At 42.5% G+C, this 17,417-nt stretch overlaps 2 protein-coding genes across 2 annotated transcripts in view; both read right to left on the bottom strand.

The window, feature by feature from the left end:
• The window catches only part of LOC309523273 (uncharacterized protein), a gene marked incomplete at its 5' end in the record, with an annotated part of 479,716 nt that extends 469,531 nt beyond the window's left edge, over positions 1 to 10,185 (bottom strand). The window contains one exon of the mRNA XM_082207054.1: positions 9,212 to 10,185. Coding sequence (XP_082063180.1) covers positions 9,334 to 10,185 — 852 coding nt within the window. The 3' untranslated portion in view covers positions 9,212 to 9,333. The remainder of the gene's footprint in view (positions 1 to 9,211) is intronic.
• The window catches only part of LOC309523285 (inositol polyphosphate 5-phosphatase OCRL-like), a gene marked incomplete at both ends in the record, with an annotated part of 441,918 nt that overhangs the window by 40,666 nt on the left and 383,835 nt on the right, over positions 1 to 17,417 (bottom strand). The gene's annotated exons all lie outside the window — the stretch shown is intronic.

Below are 17,417 nucleotides of genomic sequence, written 5' to 3' on the forward strand. Positions count from 1 at the left end.
TTTATAGCGGGAAGGTAAACAGCGTTTCCGTGTGCTGCACTGGTGCTGGCTCGCCAGAGCAGCTTCGTCACGCTGGCTTCGTGACCCGGAAGTGTCTTCGGACAGCGCTGGCTCCTGGCCTCTTAAGTGAGATGAGCGCACAACCCTAGAGTCGGACACGACGGGCCCATACGGGCAGGGGTACCTTTACCTTTACCTAGGCCTACAAGTGGCTGAAGACCACAGAGGGACTGAGTTAAGCACAGTAAGACGCTCAGAAGAGGAAACCCCCCCCCCAGATAAACTTATAATTGGGATTAATTGGGACTAAATGGGACAAATATTTAAATTTCTCAAATAACTCCTATCTTTATTCTTATTAATTTGATTGAATGTCTGATGTGTTGAACCATGAGATAATTAAGGACATGGAGGTAATTTAAACTGGGAACAAAAAGATAAAAGTGAACAGTTACTGTGGGAGGAGAAGGTGAGGGTGACATCTAGAGGTCTAGAGGGTACTTGCAGGAAAGGAGGGTATAAGTGTATTGTTTGTTTTTTGCTTTTTAATTTGTCACTCTGATTGATACACACTTAAGGCCCCTTGCTTGACAGAAGGTACTTACCCCCCCCAGTGACTGAAACTTACCACTACAGAATTTGATATAGATTGGATTATTTTGAATTAATATTGTAAATTGTCTTAAATTGTCTTAAAATGTCAGGGGGAAATGGGGGGGGGGAATTGGGGGGACACCAGGAGAAAGGAAAATTTCTAGACAAGAAGAGATCAAAGATTTGGACATTTTATGGCTGAAAATAAAGGAAGAATTTAAACAAAAAGAACAACACATGGAGAAAAATGAGGAGAAGTACAAGAAATGTTGGATAAGAAAGTAGAGGGTGTAGTGGGGGAACTCTTAAGTAAAATCAAAGATCTGACGGTCAGATCTAAGACAATTGAGGAATCAACCAAAAGGGTTCAAAAAGAGGTGAAAGAAAATAAGAGGGAGACGGAGAAGATCAAGGAGGAAATAGGAGATTTCAACAAAACTCAGGAGCAGGTCTGGGACAGTTTAGCCATGCTTGAGATGAGACAGAAGCAATTGAATTTGAAATTTAGAGGTGTAGGAGAAGAAATGAATGAAAATATAAAAATTAAAATGATTAAAGAGTTGGCAAGTTGGATGGATATGAATGAAGAAGAAGTTGACTACACAGTGGAGAATGCATTTAGAATAAAAGTAAGGTCATTAAAGGCTAAATCAAAGAAATTACCAGGAGATTGCCTAGTGATATTCAATTCATTAGACATAAGGAATGCAATATTGAAAATGAGTTATCAGAAAAAAAAGATAATTGATGGTAGGCCTATCATTATATTTAAAGAAATTCCCACTAGATTTCTACGCAAGAGAGATGGATACAAAGTGAGTATGTTGAAAAGAAATGGTGTACAACATAGATGGGAATTTCCAGAAGGGATTTCTTTTTATTATAAAGATAAAAGATTCAGGCTGACTGATATTTAAGAGGTGAAATTCACAAGGAGATATGAGAAAGAATTAGGAAAGGCAGAAGAAGATAGACAAGTATATAATTTCAGAGAGAAAAGGCACGAGGCAGAAGGAGGAAGAAAGAAGGAGAAGGAGATAGGGGAAGAAGAAGAAGAAGAAAAAGAGGAAGGAGAAGAAGAGGAAGTAGAGGGAGAAGAAGAGGGAGAAGGAGAAGGAGAAGAGAATCTAAGGGACAAAATTACTCGAATTTAAATTTAATTTTAATTGCGGTTGATTAGAATACATAAAAATGACTTTGCAATTAATAACCTGGAATGTGAATGGACTAAATGAGAAATCTAAGAGAAATAAAGTTGAGAATGTTTTGAAGAAAAAAAAATTGATGTAATTTGTCTACAAGAAACCCATGTTGCCAAAAAACACAAACACATTTTGAAAAACAAAAGGTTAGGCATAGAATTTGTAAATTCAGATGTGAACAAGAAAATAGGGGTTGTGGTATATATTAAAGAAAAATGGGAACCCAAACTAATTTGTAAAAATGAAGAAGGGAGAATTATGGGGGTACAAATAAATTATCTAGGGGGGAAATCAATGTGGTTGAGATCTATGCGCCAAATACAAATAAAGTAGAGTTTTATAAGAAGCTAGAAGAAAGATTGATAGAAATAGAGGCTCAGAAGACAATTTTAATGGGAGGTGTCAGGGAACTGCCATCGGAGGAACAGGTGGTGGAGGGGCTCAGGGAGGTTGGGAGAGAATCAACAGCTGAAGCAGGAACCAGCAGGGGGAGGAGTGGATCTCTGAGGGAATGCGAGCAGGTGGGAGGGCTCAGAGACACTTCCAGCGAGAACAGTGGGGAGGTATCTGAAGCTCCCATAGGGAGACCCACGCCTCGCCGGAAACTGTCACGCCGTGAGTCCAGAAGACGTGTTTCCGTTAAGGAACTCTTATGCTGGAAACGATTCCGAAAACAACCACTGTCGGAATCTGCAAGTGATTAGAGCAGACATGTCTGAGGAGCTCTGTCACACACAGAGGTTTGTGGGGTTGCACAAACTCTGAGGGACTACGATTTTACGCACAAGCAGCTCATCATCCCATAACAGCATTCCGACAGTCTTTGTAAGCTGTTTGTGCAGGAGAAGTCATCATGAGCGACCCAGCTGGAACCGAAGGAGCAGGGGTTGGAGCTGGTCCAAGCTTGGAAGAAAGGTACCGAGCGTTGGAAATCCAACTGGCGCTGCAGACGGCGAGGCTTGAGGAGAGAAGGGCTCAGGATGCAGACAAGAAGGGGAGAGCCACCCAGTTCACCAGAAAGGTACCAGGATTGGTGCAGAAGTTTGGGGGGGACCCCAAGGACTACCATGCCTTTAGAACAGAGATGCAATATGCCCTCAATGTGCAGTTTGATGAATTCCCTGACGAGGAATCGCGAGTGGCTTTTGTGATTGGGCATCTTGAAAAAGGGGCGAGGGACTGGGTTAGACCCCTGATGGCAACGCATAATGACGTCCTAAAGGACACCATGAAGTTCTTTCGTGCAATGGATCTCATGTTTTCCAGCGATATTGAGGAGGGAGTGGTGCGCAGACAGCTAATGGCTTGCAAGCAGGGAAGCCGATCTGTCCGTGAGTACTGGACTGAGTTCACCATGCTGGTTCACAGATTGGGGTGGGACTTATTGGCGGCACCCATTCAGATGCTATTTGAAGAAGGTCTTTCTTCGGCTGTGAAAGACGAACTGTCCCGGAGCCCCAGGGCGGTTTCTATGGATCAGCTGACCAAATCTGCGCTGACCATAGGAGCGCGCCAGGAGGCGAGAGCCTTGGAGAGGCGGGAAGGTAAGGGGGAACGTTGGAAGGAGTTCCGCATTCCAGACATTCCTGAGCCAGCTTTCCCGCCGGCAGAGCCGATGGAAATCGGAACAGCATGCGCGCGCGCAGTTTCAAAGCCCAGTGAAGGGGGGAGGAAGGAGGGAAAAGGCGCCCGGAAATGCTATCTCTGCCAACAGCCAGGTCACTTTGCCAGAGTCTGCCCCCAGAGGAAGGAATGGCAAGGGATGGTGGGAGCTGTTGAGGGAGGAGTGGAGGAGATATCGGAGCAAGTAAAAGCCAACGCCTGGCTGCCACCGTCGGGGCACAGCAGCCAGGCCAAAGAGCAGTGAAAGTGCCCACGCCAGAACCTCCCAAACCTGCCCTAGTGATAGAAGTGTCACTAGAGTTGCAAAACGGATACCCTCTGAAGATTAAGGCGCTGTTGGACTCAGGCAGCTCCTGCAATTTCATGAGCAAAGAGTTTGCAGCTGAACACCAGATACAGACGATCCCTTTAAGCAACCCCCTACAGGTGACCACGATCGATGGCAGGGAGCTGTTGGGAGGGGAAGTCAGCTTGCAGACCGTCCCAATGATAATGAAGGTGGCAAGGCACACAGAACTGATAGCGTTTAATGTGGCCACCTTGGGAGGGGCTCCCATTATTTTGGGGATGAGCTGGCTGGCGTTACATGATCCACTGGTGGGCTGGCATCAGAGAGTGGTTTCCTTTGATTCCGCACATTGCTTAGAACACTGCAAGGAGGGAAAGGGTTCAGCAGGAGCCCAAGCTACCCTAGCAGGGACAGAAGTAACGGAGAAGGTGAAGGTACCACGACAATACGCAGATCTCAGCGACGTGTTCAGCGAAAGGGAAGCTGACCAACTACCTCCGCATAGACCCTCTGATTGTCAAATCAATTTACTGCCTGGGGCGCAGCTCCCCGCAGGCAAGTTGTATGCCATGTCAGACAGAGAAATGCAGGAGCTAAGAGCGTTCATTGACAAGAACCTGAGGAGGGGTTTCATCAGAGAGTCAAGAGCGGTGGGAGGTAGTCCAGTGTTTTTTGTGGATAAAAAAAACACGGACAAGCCGAGACTTGTGTGTGACTTTCGGGCCTTAAACGCAGTGTCAGAACCATTGGCCTTTCCCATGCCTAAAATAGATGACATTTTGAACAGGGTGCGGAAGGGAAAGATTTTTACCAAGCTGGACCTAAGGGGGGTGTACAATCTGATACGTATAAGGAAAGGGGATGAATGGAAAACCACCATGTTCACCCCTTTGGGGGCATTTGAATATCTCGTTATGCCATTTGGATTACAAGCAGGCTCGGCGTGCTTTCAATCGCTGATGAACCACGTACTAGGGCCTTTGCTTTACAAGAATTGTGTGGCCTTCCTGGATGACGTGTTGGTGTATTCTGAGAATGAGGAGCAGCATGTGAGAGACGTCAGAGAAGTGTTGCGCAGGCTGCTAGCCAACCGGCTGTGGGTGAAACTGGAGAAGTGTCAGTTTCATACCAAGGAGGTGGAGTTCCTGGGGTACCGCCTGTCAGACAAGGGATTGGCTATGGATCCCGGCAAGGTCCAGGCAGTGCTGGAATGGAAAACACCCAAAACAAAGAAGGATGTGCAGAGGTTCCTAGGGTTTGGGAACTTTTACCGTAAGTTCATCCGAAACTTTGCCCACCTGACGGCGCCCATAACGGACTGTCTCAGCAGTAAGAAGAAATTTGTTTGGACTGAGGAGGCGGAGCAAGCTTTTGAGGAGCTAAAAAGGGCCTTCGCCTCTGAAGAACAACTTCTGCATGTGGATTTACAAAAAAAGATGAGAGTCGAAACAGACGCATCAGACAGAGCCATAGGGGCGGTGCTTCTTCTGCAGCCAGGGAAGGAGGAGTCAGAGTGGAGACCGTGTGCCTTTTTTTCGCGAAAGCTGAACAAATCCGAGAGGAACTACACGGTGTACGATCGAGAACTTCTTGCTATTCATGAGGCTTTCCGGAGATTGAGGCACCTGCTAATTGGCGCACAACATAAGGTGCAAGTGTGCACTGACCACAAGAACCTAGAGTATTGGAGAACAGCACGAGTGCTCAACCAACGGCAGTTGAGATGGGCCCAAGAGTTCTCCAGATTTAACTTTGAGATTTGTTATGTGCCAGGCCCAGAGAACGTTAGGGCGGACGCTCTCTCACGCAAACCTGAATATTTGGAGGGGGAGGGAGCACCCGAAGAGAGACATGTCATTCCAGAGGACCGCTGGGTGTGTGGGGCGGCATTGGTGGGGCAAAGAGAACTGGTAGAGGGAACGGAGAACGATGAATACACACAGGACAAACTCAGGGGACTCAGGAGGGAGGGAGATAAACCCGGAGGTTTTGAGGAGAGAAACGGGGCGTTGTACTACAAGGGAGCGTTATATATACCTGAAGGAGAGTTGAGGGGGAAGGTACTCAAGCAGCTGCACGATAGCCCCACAGCGGGGCATTTTGGGCAACACAGAACCATGTGGCTGGTGACCAGGGAATTTTGGTGGCCCAAGGTCAGGGAAGACGTGCGGGAGTATGTGAGGAGTTGTGACCAATGCCAGCGAGCCAAAGGGGAAAGGCGGGCGCCGGCAGGGTTATTAGAACCGCTACCCACACCAGAAAGACCATGGGAAGCAGTGGCCATAGATTTCATGATTGATCTGCCAAGGTCCAGAGGGAAAACAGCCATCATGGTTGTGGTAGACCTGTTAACCAAAATGGCACACTTTATAGCCTGCTCACATGCGGTCACGGCAGAAGAAACAGCTAAATTGTTTGTAGAAAATGTGTTTAGGTTGCATGGCGCCCCCTTGAGGGTGGTTTCAGACCGAGGGAAACAATTTACTTCCAGGTTCTGGAGGAAGCTCATGAGCTTACTGCATGTAGAGGTTAATTTCTCGACTGCCCGGCATCCTGAAACCAATGGGCAGGCGGAAAGAGCCAATGGCATCCTCCAGCAATATTTGAGGTGTTATGTTAATGACAGAGAGAATGATTGGGTGGAGAAGTTGGCATTGGCGGAATTTGCCTACAACAATGCGGAGAACGTGTCCACGGGGATGAGCCCCTTTTTGGCTAATTACGGGTGCCATCCCAGGGCTTTCCCAGGGGGGGAAGGGGAGAGATGGAGCGTTCCAGCTGCCGAACAGTTCGTAGAAGAAATGGAAGCGATCCATCGCCAGCTCCAACTTAACTTAGACAGGGCCAAGGAGGAATATAAGAGGCAGGCAGACAAACACAGGAGAGAAGGTGAAACCATTAGGGTGGGGGACCAAGTGTGGCTGTCAACCCAAGGGTTACCCTTCAAAGGGGGTTGTAAGAAGTTAAGACCCAAAAGATTGGGCCCATTTGAAATCACACAACAGGTCAATCCAGTGGCTTTCAGACTCCGGTTACCGAACCACATGAAGCTGCACCCAGTTTTCCACAGGTCATTGCTGTCACTGTATAAAGGGGACAGAGAAGGGAGGGTCACTCGGGGACCAGCAATGGAGGAAAGGGAACAAAGCTACCATGTAGCGGAGATCCTCGATTCCAGGTGGAAGGGAGATCAAGTAGAGTATTTGGTAATGTGGGAAGGGGAACCGGAGTCGGAAAACACCTGGGTCAGGGCAGAGGATGTCAATGACGAGGTTTTAATAGAAACTTTTCATCAGAGGTTCCCACGTAAACCTCAGCCTGTAGTGAGGTTCCGGAGGGAATACTTTGCCACCACCGACGAAGAAGAGGAGTTGGAGGGGTTCACAGATTCCGAGGAGGAGGAGGATTCAGCGAGCCAGGACGGCGATCGATGGAGGGAATTGTTCGAGACGTCTGAAGATGAAGAAAATTCTTTTCGGGGTTTTACCTCCTCACCTCTCAGAGGAGAGGAAACGGGAGGGGGTGAGGGGGGCCCTGGAGGGGAGGTGGATGTCAGGGAACTGCCATCGGAGGAACAGGTGGTGGAGGGGCTCAGGGAGGTTGGGAGAGAATCAACAGCTGAAGCAGGAACCAGCAGGGGGAGGAGTGGATCTCTGAGGGAATGCGAGCAGGTGGGAGGGCTCAGAGACACTTCCAGCGAGAACAGTGGGGAGGTATCTGAAGCTCCCATAGGGAGACCCACGCCTCGCCGGAAACTGTCACGCCGTGAGTCCAGAAGACGTGTTTCCGTTAAGGAACTCTTATGCTGGAAACGATTCCGAAAACAACCACTGTCGGAATCTGCAAGTGATTAGAGCAGACATGTCTGAGGAGCTCTGTCACACACAGAGGTTTGTGGGGTTGCACAAACTCTGAGGGACTACGATTTTACGCACAAGCAGCTCATCATCCCATAACAGGAGGCTACAATGGCGTAGTAATACCTGAAATGGATAGATCAACACAAAAGAAGAAAGCTAATCAGGGAAAACTACCAAGATTTTTTTTTTTAATCTAGTGGAAAACTTGGAGTTAATAGATATTTGGAGACTTAAACACCCAACCATGAAGCATTTTACCTTTTTTTCGGAGCCACACTAAAGTTGGGGAAGGATACACCAAATATGGACCTCAAGACATTTAACTCCAAGAATATCGAAATGTGAACTATTGCCACGAACCTTGTCAGATCATAATCCTATAATTTTAGAGGTAAAAAGCAAAGTGCAAAACACATATAGATGGAGGATGAATGAAAGCCTTTTTGAAATTCCTGAAGTAATTGTAAAAGCCAAGGAAACTCTAAAAGAATATTTGAAATGGAATTTAAATAAAGAAACTAATTTAGATATCGTCTGGGATGCAAGCAAAGCTGTCATGAGAGGTTATCTGATCCAACAAAATAATTACAGAAGAAAGTTGAGAGAAAAGAAAAAAGAAGAAATTTTGGCCCAATTGGAAGAATGAGAAAAGAAATTAACGATAAAACCCAAAGATGATCAGAACAAACAAGCAACTAAAATGTTACAAACCCAATTTTCGATTTTAGTAAATCAAGAGGTGGAATGGAAAATTAAATTAATGAGACAGAAATTCTTTGAATCAGCTAATAAAACTGGAAAACTCCTTGCATGGCAATTACGAAAAAGACAAAAACAAAGTGTGATAAATAAAATAAAAATAGGAGAACATCAAATAGAAGATCCGAAGGAAATAAAGAAAGCCTTTCAGGAATTCTATGAAGATTTATATAAGAAAGAGAATGAAGAGACAGATAAAATAGGAAAATATTTAGAAGATTACAAAGGGGGGAAAAATAACAGAGGAAGAAAAAGTGTGATTGAATAAACCAATAACAACAGAAGAGATTCAAAACGCAATAAAAAGGATGAAATAGGCAAAGTCCCAGGTCTGGATGGGCTTTCGGCAAAATATTATAAAATTTTGGATGAACAATTGACCCCGGTACTATGCGAAGTTATGAACAACATTCTGCAAGGTGGGAATATTCCCAATACATGGAAGGAAGCACATATAACTTTGATCCCTAAACCAGAAACTGACAGACTAAATATTAAAAATTACAGACCCATTTCTCTGTTAAACAATGATTATAAATTTTTTGCAGATATTTTAGCAAACAGATTGAAAAGAAATTTGAAAGACCTCATTCACAAAGACCAAGCCGTGTTTCTCCCTGACAGATATCTCAAAGACAACGTAAGACAAATTGTAAACATCATAGAATATTTGGAAGTGAGAAACGAAAAAGCATAGAATCATAGAATCATAGAATCATAGAGTTGGAAGAGACCACAAGGGCCATCGAGTCCAACCCCCTGCCAAGCAGGAAACCAGCAGTGTTAATATTTATTGACGCAGAAAAAGCGTTTGACTGGGTAACAATTTTTTACTTTTTGAATGTTGTCTAGATTTCTACAACTGATTTAGGGTATTTTTGCACTGCTGAATCAGGAAATGGCATCAGTTTCTCTCCATCAGGTCAGGTTTACTGTAAACTGAATGGTGGGCATTGATAAAGGTAAGAACACGTAAATTGCATGTTGCTTCACCATTTTTCAAACTTCAGGGCTTGAACTTCCGTTTCTTGGAACTCCTAGAATGCTCAGCAGCAGGGAGGTCTCTCTTCAGAGTCCAACAGTAGTCAGCCATCATGACTGCATCCCAGCAACCCTGATACCTGGTCTCCATCTCTTTCATGTCCTGATGGAATCTCTCCCCCTGCTCGTCACTCATTGAACCCAGGTTCTCAGGAAACCAGTCCATATGTGAAAATAGGTAGTGCATCTTGATGCTCATGTTGCAGCCCAGGTTTCTGAAAGCAGTCAGCATGTTGTTGACAAGTTCTGCGTAGTTTCTGGCCTTATTGTTGCCCAGAAAGTTCTTCACTACCAGAACAAATGCCTTCCACGCTTCCAGTTCCACTTCATTCATTGAGTTTCCGAACTCTGGATCTCTGATGAGCTGACGGATCTGAGGACCGTCAAAGATGCCAGCTTTCAACTTCTCCATGGTCAATCCTGGAAAAGCCTGGCACAAGTAAGTGAAGCAGTCACCATCCTTGTCCAGAGCCTTGGTGAACTGCTTGATTAAGCCGAGCTTGATGTGCAGCGGTGGGAAGAGTATTCTGTCTCTGTCCACCAGAGGGTCGTTGATGACGTTCCTTTCTTTGCAAGGCACCAATTCCTCCCGCACAGGCCAGTCCTTCTTCGTGTAATGCTGAGCACGGTCCCTACTATCCCACATGCACAGAAAACATGGGTACTTGGTGAAGCCAGACTGTTGTCCCAACAAAAAGTTCACCATCTTCAGGTCAACACAAATAAACCACTTATGCTGATCATAACCAATTTTCTCCAGCACATACTTCACCGCTTCATAGTTCTCCTTCAGTGTACTCGAGTGAACCAGCGGCATAGAGGCAAACTGGTTGCCGTTGTGTAGCAGAACACATTTCAGTGATCGCTTGCTGCTGTCAATGAACAGTCTCCAATCTTTGGGTTCGTACTGTGGCACTCCAAGCTTGAGCAGAAGCTGCGCAATATCTGCACAGTACACCAAGTCCTTCTCTTCCGAGAAAAAACAGAGGTACTCTTGATGCCTGTTGCGGAAGAAGCTGATGCGAGCACTGTCAGAGAGGAGTTTTTTTTCCTTCAATCTGGATGCCAACAGTTCGGCAGAGTCCTTTGACAAGCTGAGGTCACGAACTAGATCATTCAACTCCTTTTGGGAAAATGGATGTGGAGCATCATCTTCAAGAACCACTTCTTCTTCTTCGTGTCCTTCAACACTGGAGGCACCTTCATCACTAATGTCAGGAAATTCTCTGAAGATAGGCACTGGAATTTCATCACAATGAGCTACAGGACGACGTGCTGATTGAAGATCAGGATACTTGAGGCTGCTCCGGTTCTTTCTGTTGATCCCAGACGCACCAATTTATGGAAGATTTCGAGGTTTTATGACTTCAAACTGATCCCTTTTCGACATAACCACCCAGCACTATCGGACCTGAATATTTCTTGTCATTAAAATAATTATTTCCAATCAAAACAATTATTTGACATGGCATTTTACCCCCACCAACTTCTTCTAAAATTCTCTACACAAGCGTACATGTGAACAAAAACGTAAAAAACAACATGTGGCCATAGCTCAAAAACTTGACCTGATTGAGCAAAACCAATGACCAATGTGATTTTTGGATTCAGCGCATCAGATTCGTCCTAAATCAACTGAAAAAAAACGCAGATAACAAATTTGTTGTTGACCAGTGTCTTGGCAGTTTTTGATAAAGAGTATGGAAGCAATGGGGATGGAGGGATCACTCATGAAGGGCATAAGAGCTATATATTCCAACCAAACAGCTAAATTGATCGTCAATAACAATTTGACTAAGTCATTTGATATTGCGAAAGGAACGAGACAGGGGTGCCCTCTATCCCCCCTGCTGTTTATTATGGCTTTAGAGGTGATAGCAAATAGGGTGAGGGAAAGATCGGAAATACATGGAATTAAAATTGGATCCAAGGAGTTTAAATTGAAGGCGTACGCGGACAATTTAGTATTATCTTTAGAGGAACCTCAAACCAGTGTTGGCAAAGTATTGGAAGAATTGGAGAAATTTGGAAAATTATCAGGATTCAAATTGAATAAAACAAAGACTAAAATGATGGTGAAAAATTTGGAGAGCAACTAGAACAAAAACATGAAATCAAAGTAGCGAAAAAAGTAAAATACTTAGGGATCTGGTTAACAATGAAAAACATTAATTTATTTAGTGACAATTACAACCCAATATGGAAAGAAATAAAAAGAGATTTGGATACATGGAATAGAATAAAGCTGTCCTGGACTGGGAGAATGACAGCAATTAAAATGAACATCCTTCCGAAGATGGTGTTTCTTTTTAATTTTTTTTTTTTTAATATTTTTATTAAATTTTTCAGATACAAAGTTAAGAATATAGACCGAAGAAAGAACTATATAAGAAGAAAAAATACAAAAAAAGAAAGAAGAGAGAAAAAAGAAAAAGTCCAACGGTTCAAGACTTTTTTTATATAACCAACCGAACTTCCTCACATCTCCCCCACCCTGCATTCTTTGTAATAAAGATATCAGCAGATTATTACCTTGTTTCGTACCTTATTTTGTTCTTTTCAAATGTAGTATTTCTGGATTTAAAGTATTTTTTATCAATTACTTATACCTTAAAGTAAGCATAATATAACTTTAAATTTCCACCTTTTCATACATTAAAGCTTAGTTTCCTGATTCACAAAATCTAATTGCTGGAGCTATAGTTTCCAAATCGTGCAAATTCTTAACATTCATACAACTTTTAATGTTTTTGTAAATAGTCCTTAAATTTTTTCCAGTCCTCTTCCATTGTTTCTTCTCCCCTATCTCGGATTCTGCCAGTCATTTCAGCCAGTTCCATATAGTCCATCAATTGCGTCTGCCACTCTTCCAGTGTAGGCAAATCTTGTGTCTTCCAGTATTTTGCGATGAGTATTCTTGCTGCTGTAGTCGCATACATAAAAAAGGTTCTATCCTTTTTTAACACTCTCTGATCGACAATGCCCAAGAGGAAGGCCTCTGGTTTCTTGGTAAAGGTATATTTAAATACCTTTTTTAACTCATTATATATCATTTCCCAGAAGGCCTTCACCCTTGGACAGGTCCACCAGAGGTGAAAAAATGTCCCTTCAGCCTCCTTACATTTCCAGCATTTATTATCAGACAGGTGATATATCTTTGCAAGTTTGACTGGGGTCATGTACCACCTATATATCATTTTCATAATGTTTTCCTTCAAGGCATTGCATGCCGTAAATTTCATTCCGGTGGTCCATAACCTTTCCCAGTCCTCAAACATAATGTTATACCCAATATCCTGTGCCCATTTTATCATGGCTGATTTGACTGTCTCATCCTGAGTGTTCCATTTAAGCAACAAGTTATACATTCTCGAAAGTACCTTGGTCTTTGGTTCAAGCAGTTCTGTCTCTAGTTTCGATTTTTCCACCTGGAATCCTATTTTTTTGTCCAATTTAAAAACCTCTTGAATTTGAGCGTAATGTAACCAATCTCGCACCTTATGCTTTAATTTTTCTAGGCTCTGCAGCCTCCAATTGTCTCCGATTTTTTCTATTATCTCCCAATATTTCGGCCAACCGGCCTCCATATTGAGTCTTTTTCGGGCCTTAGCCTCCATTGGTGATAACCATCTCGGGGTCTTGTTTTCTAATAAGTCTTTGTATTTTGTCCAGACAATAAATATTGTTTTTCTGACAATATGATTTTTAAACATTTTGTGAACCTTTACCTTGTCGTACCACAAATATGCATGCCATCCAAAAGCATTATTGAACCCTTCCAGATCTAGGACATCAGTGTTTTCTGGAAGTAACCAGTCCTTCATCCAGCAGAAAGCTGCAGCTTCATAATATAATCTTAAGTCCGGCAGGGCAAATCCCCCTCTTTCCTTTGCATCAGTTAAAATTTTAAATTTTATTCTGGGCTTTTTGCCCTGCCAGACAAACTTAGAGATATCTTTCTGCCACTTTCCAAAACATTCCACTCTGTCCACAATCTGTAGGGTTTGAAACAAAAACAACATCTTTGGCAATACATTCATTTTTATAGCTGCAATTCGACCCAACAAGGAAAGTTTCAATCTTGACCAAATTTCTAAGTCCTTTTTAATTCCTAACCAACATTTTTCATAATTGTCTTTGAATAAATTCAAATTTTTGGCAGACAAATTAACCCCTAGGTATTTCACTTTTTTAACCACATTTAGCTCTGTCTCTTTCTGAAACCCCTCTGCTTCTAAAGATGTCAATTTCCCCCCCAAAACCTTAGTTTTTTGCTTATTCAGCTTGAATCCCGCCACCCGACCAAACTCATTAATCAATTCTAAAACTCTTTTCGTGCTAGATTCTGGCTCCTGTAATGTTAAAACCAAATCATCTGCAAAGGCTTTCAGTTTATATTGTTTCACTCCGACCTGTATTCCTTGTACCAACCGGTCCTCCCTAATCATGTTCAAAAGCAAGTCCAGGACTGAAATAAATAGCAGAGGGGATAGGGGGCACCCTTGTCGTGTTCCTTTTTCAATTTTAAACTCTTCTGTCACCACATTGTTAACTATTAATTTAGCTTTTTGCTCTGAATAAATTGCCTGTATTCCATTTTCAAACCCCCGTCCCACTCCCATCCCTTCCAAATTTTTCTTCATAAACTTCCAAGAAATGTTGTCAAAGGCCTTCTCCGCATCAATAAAGATTAACACTGCTTTTGTATTGGTATTAGTTTGCAAAAGTTCCAAAATATCAATAATATTCCTAGTGTTGTCAAACAAGTGTCTACCTGGGAGAAAGCCTGCCTGATCTTTATGAATTACTTCATTTAACACTTTTTTAAGTCTGTTTGCCAAAATATCTGCAAAAATTTTGTAATCCACATTTAGGAGTGAGATGGGACAGTAGTTCTTAAGTTGAGTCTTTTCAGATTCCAATTTAGGTATCAATGTGATGAAAGCTTCTTTCCACGATTCCGGCGCCTTCTTCCCCTCCATAATCTGATTACAGACCTCCAATAATGGTTGTATCAAAAATTCTTTCAATATCTTATAATACTTGGAGGTAAGTCCATCTAGTCCTGGAGATTTGCCTAATTGCATATTCTGAATGGCACCCTCAATTTCTTGTTGTGTTATTTTATAATTCAGGATTGTTCTCTTTTCCTGGGATAGCTTTGGTAGTCCATTATTTTGTAGAAATTGATCTATCTCAGTCTCTTCCTGCGGCCCTTGCATATAAAGTTTTTTGAAATATCTCTGGAAGCACTTTCTGATTTCCTCAGGTTTCTGGATGTTTCTCCCTTCCACTTCTAGGTTAGTAACCGTATTCAATTTTTGTCTCTTTTTCAACTGCCATGCTAGCAGTTTCCCACATTTATTCGCTGATTCAAATGATCTTTGTTTCATCTGTTTAATTTTCCACTCTACTTCTTGGTTTATCAATTTGGCATATTGTGCTTGATAGAATTTAATTTCTCTCAAAACCTCTTGTGATTTTGGTTTTGATCTCAATTTTTTCTCTCCATCTCTTATCTTCTTCAGAATCTTATCTTTTTTTTCCATTCCAAAGCCTTTTCTTTATCGTATTCTGTTGTATCAAAAACCCTCTCATAACTGCTTTGCTTGCGTCCCAGATTGTTCTTTTTTCCACCGTAGTGTTCAAATTTATTTCAAAATAATCTTTTAAAGTTTTTTGGGCCTTCTTCACAATCTCCTGATCTCTTAATAGGGTGTCATTCATTTTCCATCTGAAGGAACCGATTGGAGTAAGTCTCATTTCCATTTTCATAGCATTATGGTCGGAGCAGGTTTTTGGGCAGATTTCCACTTTTCTAGTTTTAGGTGCCAGCCCTCTAGTGATCCATATTTGGTCGATTCTTGTCCATGACAGATGGGCTTCAGAAAAGAATGTTCCTTCTTTACCTAAGGGGTTCTTTGTCCTCCATATATCAATCAAGTCCATATTGTCAGTTAGTTCGAAAAAAGTTTTAGGTAGTCTGCCGTCTTTTGTTAAATTTTGATTTTGTGACTTATCCATGTTTGTAGAGACCACCCCATTCATATCTCCCATCATAATGATGTTGGTATAGTCCAGATAGTCCAGCATTATCTCGTGCAGCTTCCCATAAAATTCTGATTTCCCCTCATTTGGTGCATAGATTCCTAATATTAAAATTTTTTCTCCTTGCGTCTGTATTTCAATTGCCAAAATTCTTCCTTGCTCATCTTTAAATAAAAATTTTGGTGATAGGCTCTCTTTTGCATAAATCACCACTCCTCTTTTCTTGACTCTGTCCGATGAAATAAATTCTTGGCCTAGTCTTTTATTAATTAACACTTTCCTGTGGAGCCTAGTCACATGTGTTTCCTGCAAGCAAATAATGTCCAATTGCTCTTTTTTCAATATATGAAAGATTCTTCTTCTTTTTTCTGGGGAATTCCCGCCATTAATATTCCAACTTAGAAGCTGCAGAGACATCCCGGATCAATCTGTTAGTCCTGTGGCGGCGTCTCTTTCTTTTGATCCTCTGGTCCCGAGGGTGCAGGTTTTGGTACAGGTATAGGCGGAAGTGGTGGCCAAGATCCTGCTGCTCCCTTCTGAAGGTCCTCTCCGTGGTCGTTCAGAAACTTTTGTTGATCCTCTGCTGTTCTAATTTTAACTTTCTTTCCTTTGAAGTTAAAGGATAATCCTTGAGGAAACTCCCAACTATAAGGAATTGAATTGCCTCTCCGTAGTCTTGCTAGTTCTGTATATGTAGCTCTAAGATCCAAAAGTTGTTTCGGAATGTCTCTGTAAATCTCAACCTTGTTGCCTTGAATATTCAGTGCTTTTCCAAAGTGAAGGCCTAATATTTTATCTCTCTCTTGCTTGGATCTCAAGATGATCAAACAATCTCTGGACCGGTCCTTCCTCACTACTCTTCCCAATCTGAAAGCACTTACAATTTTAAAATCGTTGTCTTCTTCTATACCCCAGAACTTTGAGAGTTCCGATGTCAGATAACCAACCAAATCTCCTTGTTCAAGTTCTGGGATAGCTCTTAATCTGAGATTATTTTCCCTATTTCTCAGTTCAACCATAGACAGGTAGGCCTGCTGTTCAAAGACCTGTTTATGCAAAGGCTTCACCTCCACTTTTATTGCCTCAGCCTTCTGATTGGCTTCCCCAGCTTTTTGAATGGCTTCCTCAGCCAATTTATGATTTTCTGTAGTTGCGTCCTGTAGATTCCCAATTGCCTGTGTATGTTGGGCAACTTGATCAGTCAATTTGCTAATAGTGGCTGTCGCTTGGTCAATTTTGGACGAATGGTCATCCGCCTTTTTATTTAAAATTGCCAGTTGTTCCAAAATTTGATTTAAAACTGTCTCAGATCCTCCTGCAGCCATATCCTCTGGTGGTGCCTGCTCCACTTTCCCTTCTTGTACCTCTAAAACAGCTGGGACAGATGATCTGCGTGGCTGAGAAGTCAAGGTTGTTTGAACCAATTGTTTAGCTTTCGTTTTAGCCAATCTTGCTTTTCCTGTGCCACTCATTCCAATCCTGTCTACGTGTCAAGGTCAAATTGTCTGCGTTCCCATGGGAAAGACGGTTCCAGAGAGTAAACCACAAGGCAGCAAAGAAACAAAATAATATGCAGTTCCCAGACAATTATAAATCCAAAGTCCTCTAGGGGGAGTACAACTAAATTTCAGAAGAAAGAAAGGGATTTTTCCGCCATTAAAATCCCCGCAGTCAAAAACAAATTAGAGAGGTACCTTCAGCTTCCCTTGGTATGTAGAGCTTTTCCCCAAGTTAAAACAAAGTCTCAAAAAAGGTGCAAGAAACAGTTTCCCTGTTTGTATCCAAACTATAACGCTCGCATGTAGCACTTTCAATATAGGATACAGTTTCAGCAATTTGACAGTTCTTTTTTAGCCTGGCAGTCCGAGGCTTTGGGTTTCTTAATCATTTATAAATCCATAAGGGAGAGGAAAAGTCCGATCAAAATCCAGTAAAATTAAAACAGAATTGTCCCTTTTATTTTCTTAGAAACAAGTTCAATTGTTACACGATAGTCCAAAC

The sequence above is a fragment of the Podarcis vaucheri genome (assembly GCF_965113315.1).
Source record: "Podarcis vaucheri genome assembly, chromosome: W".
Lineage (NCBI taxonomy): Eukaryota > Metazoa > Chordata > Lepidosauria > Squamata > Lacertidae > Podarcis > Podarcis vaucheri.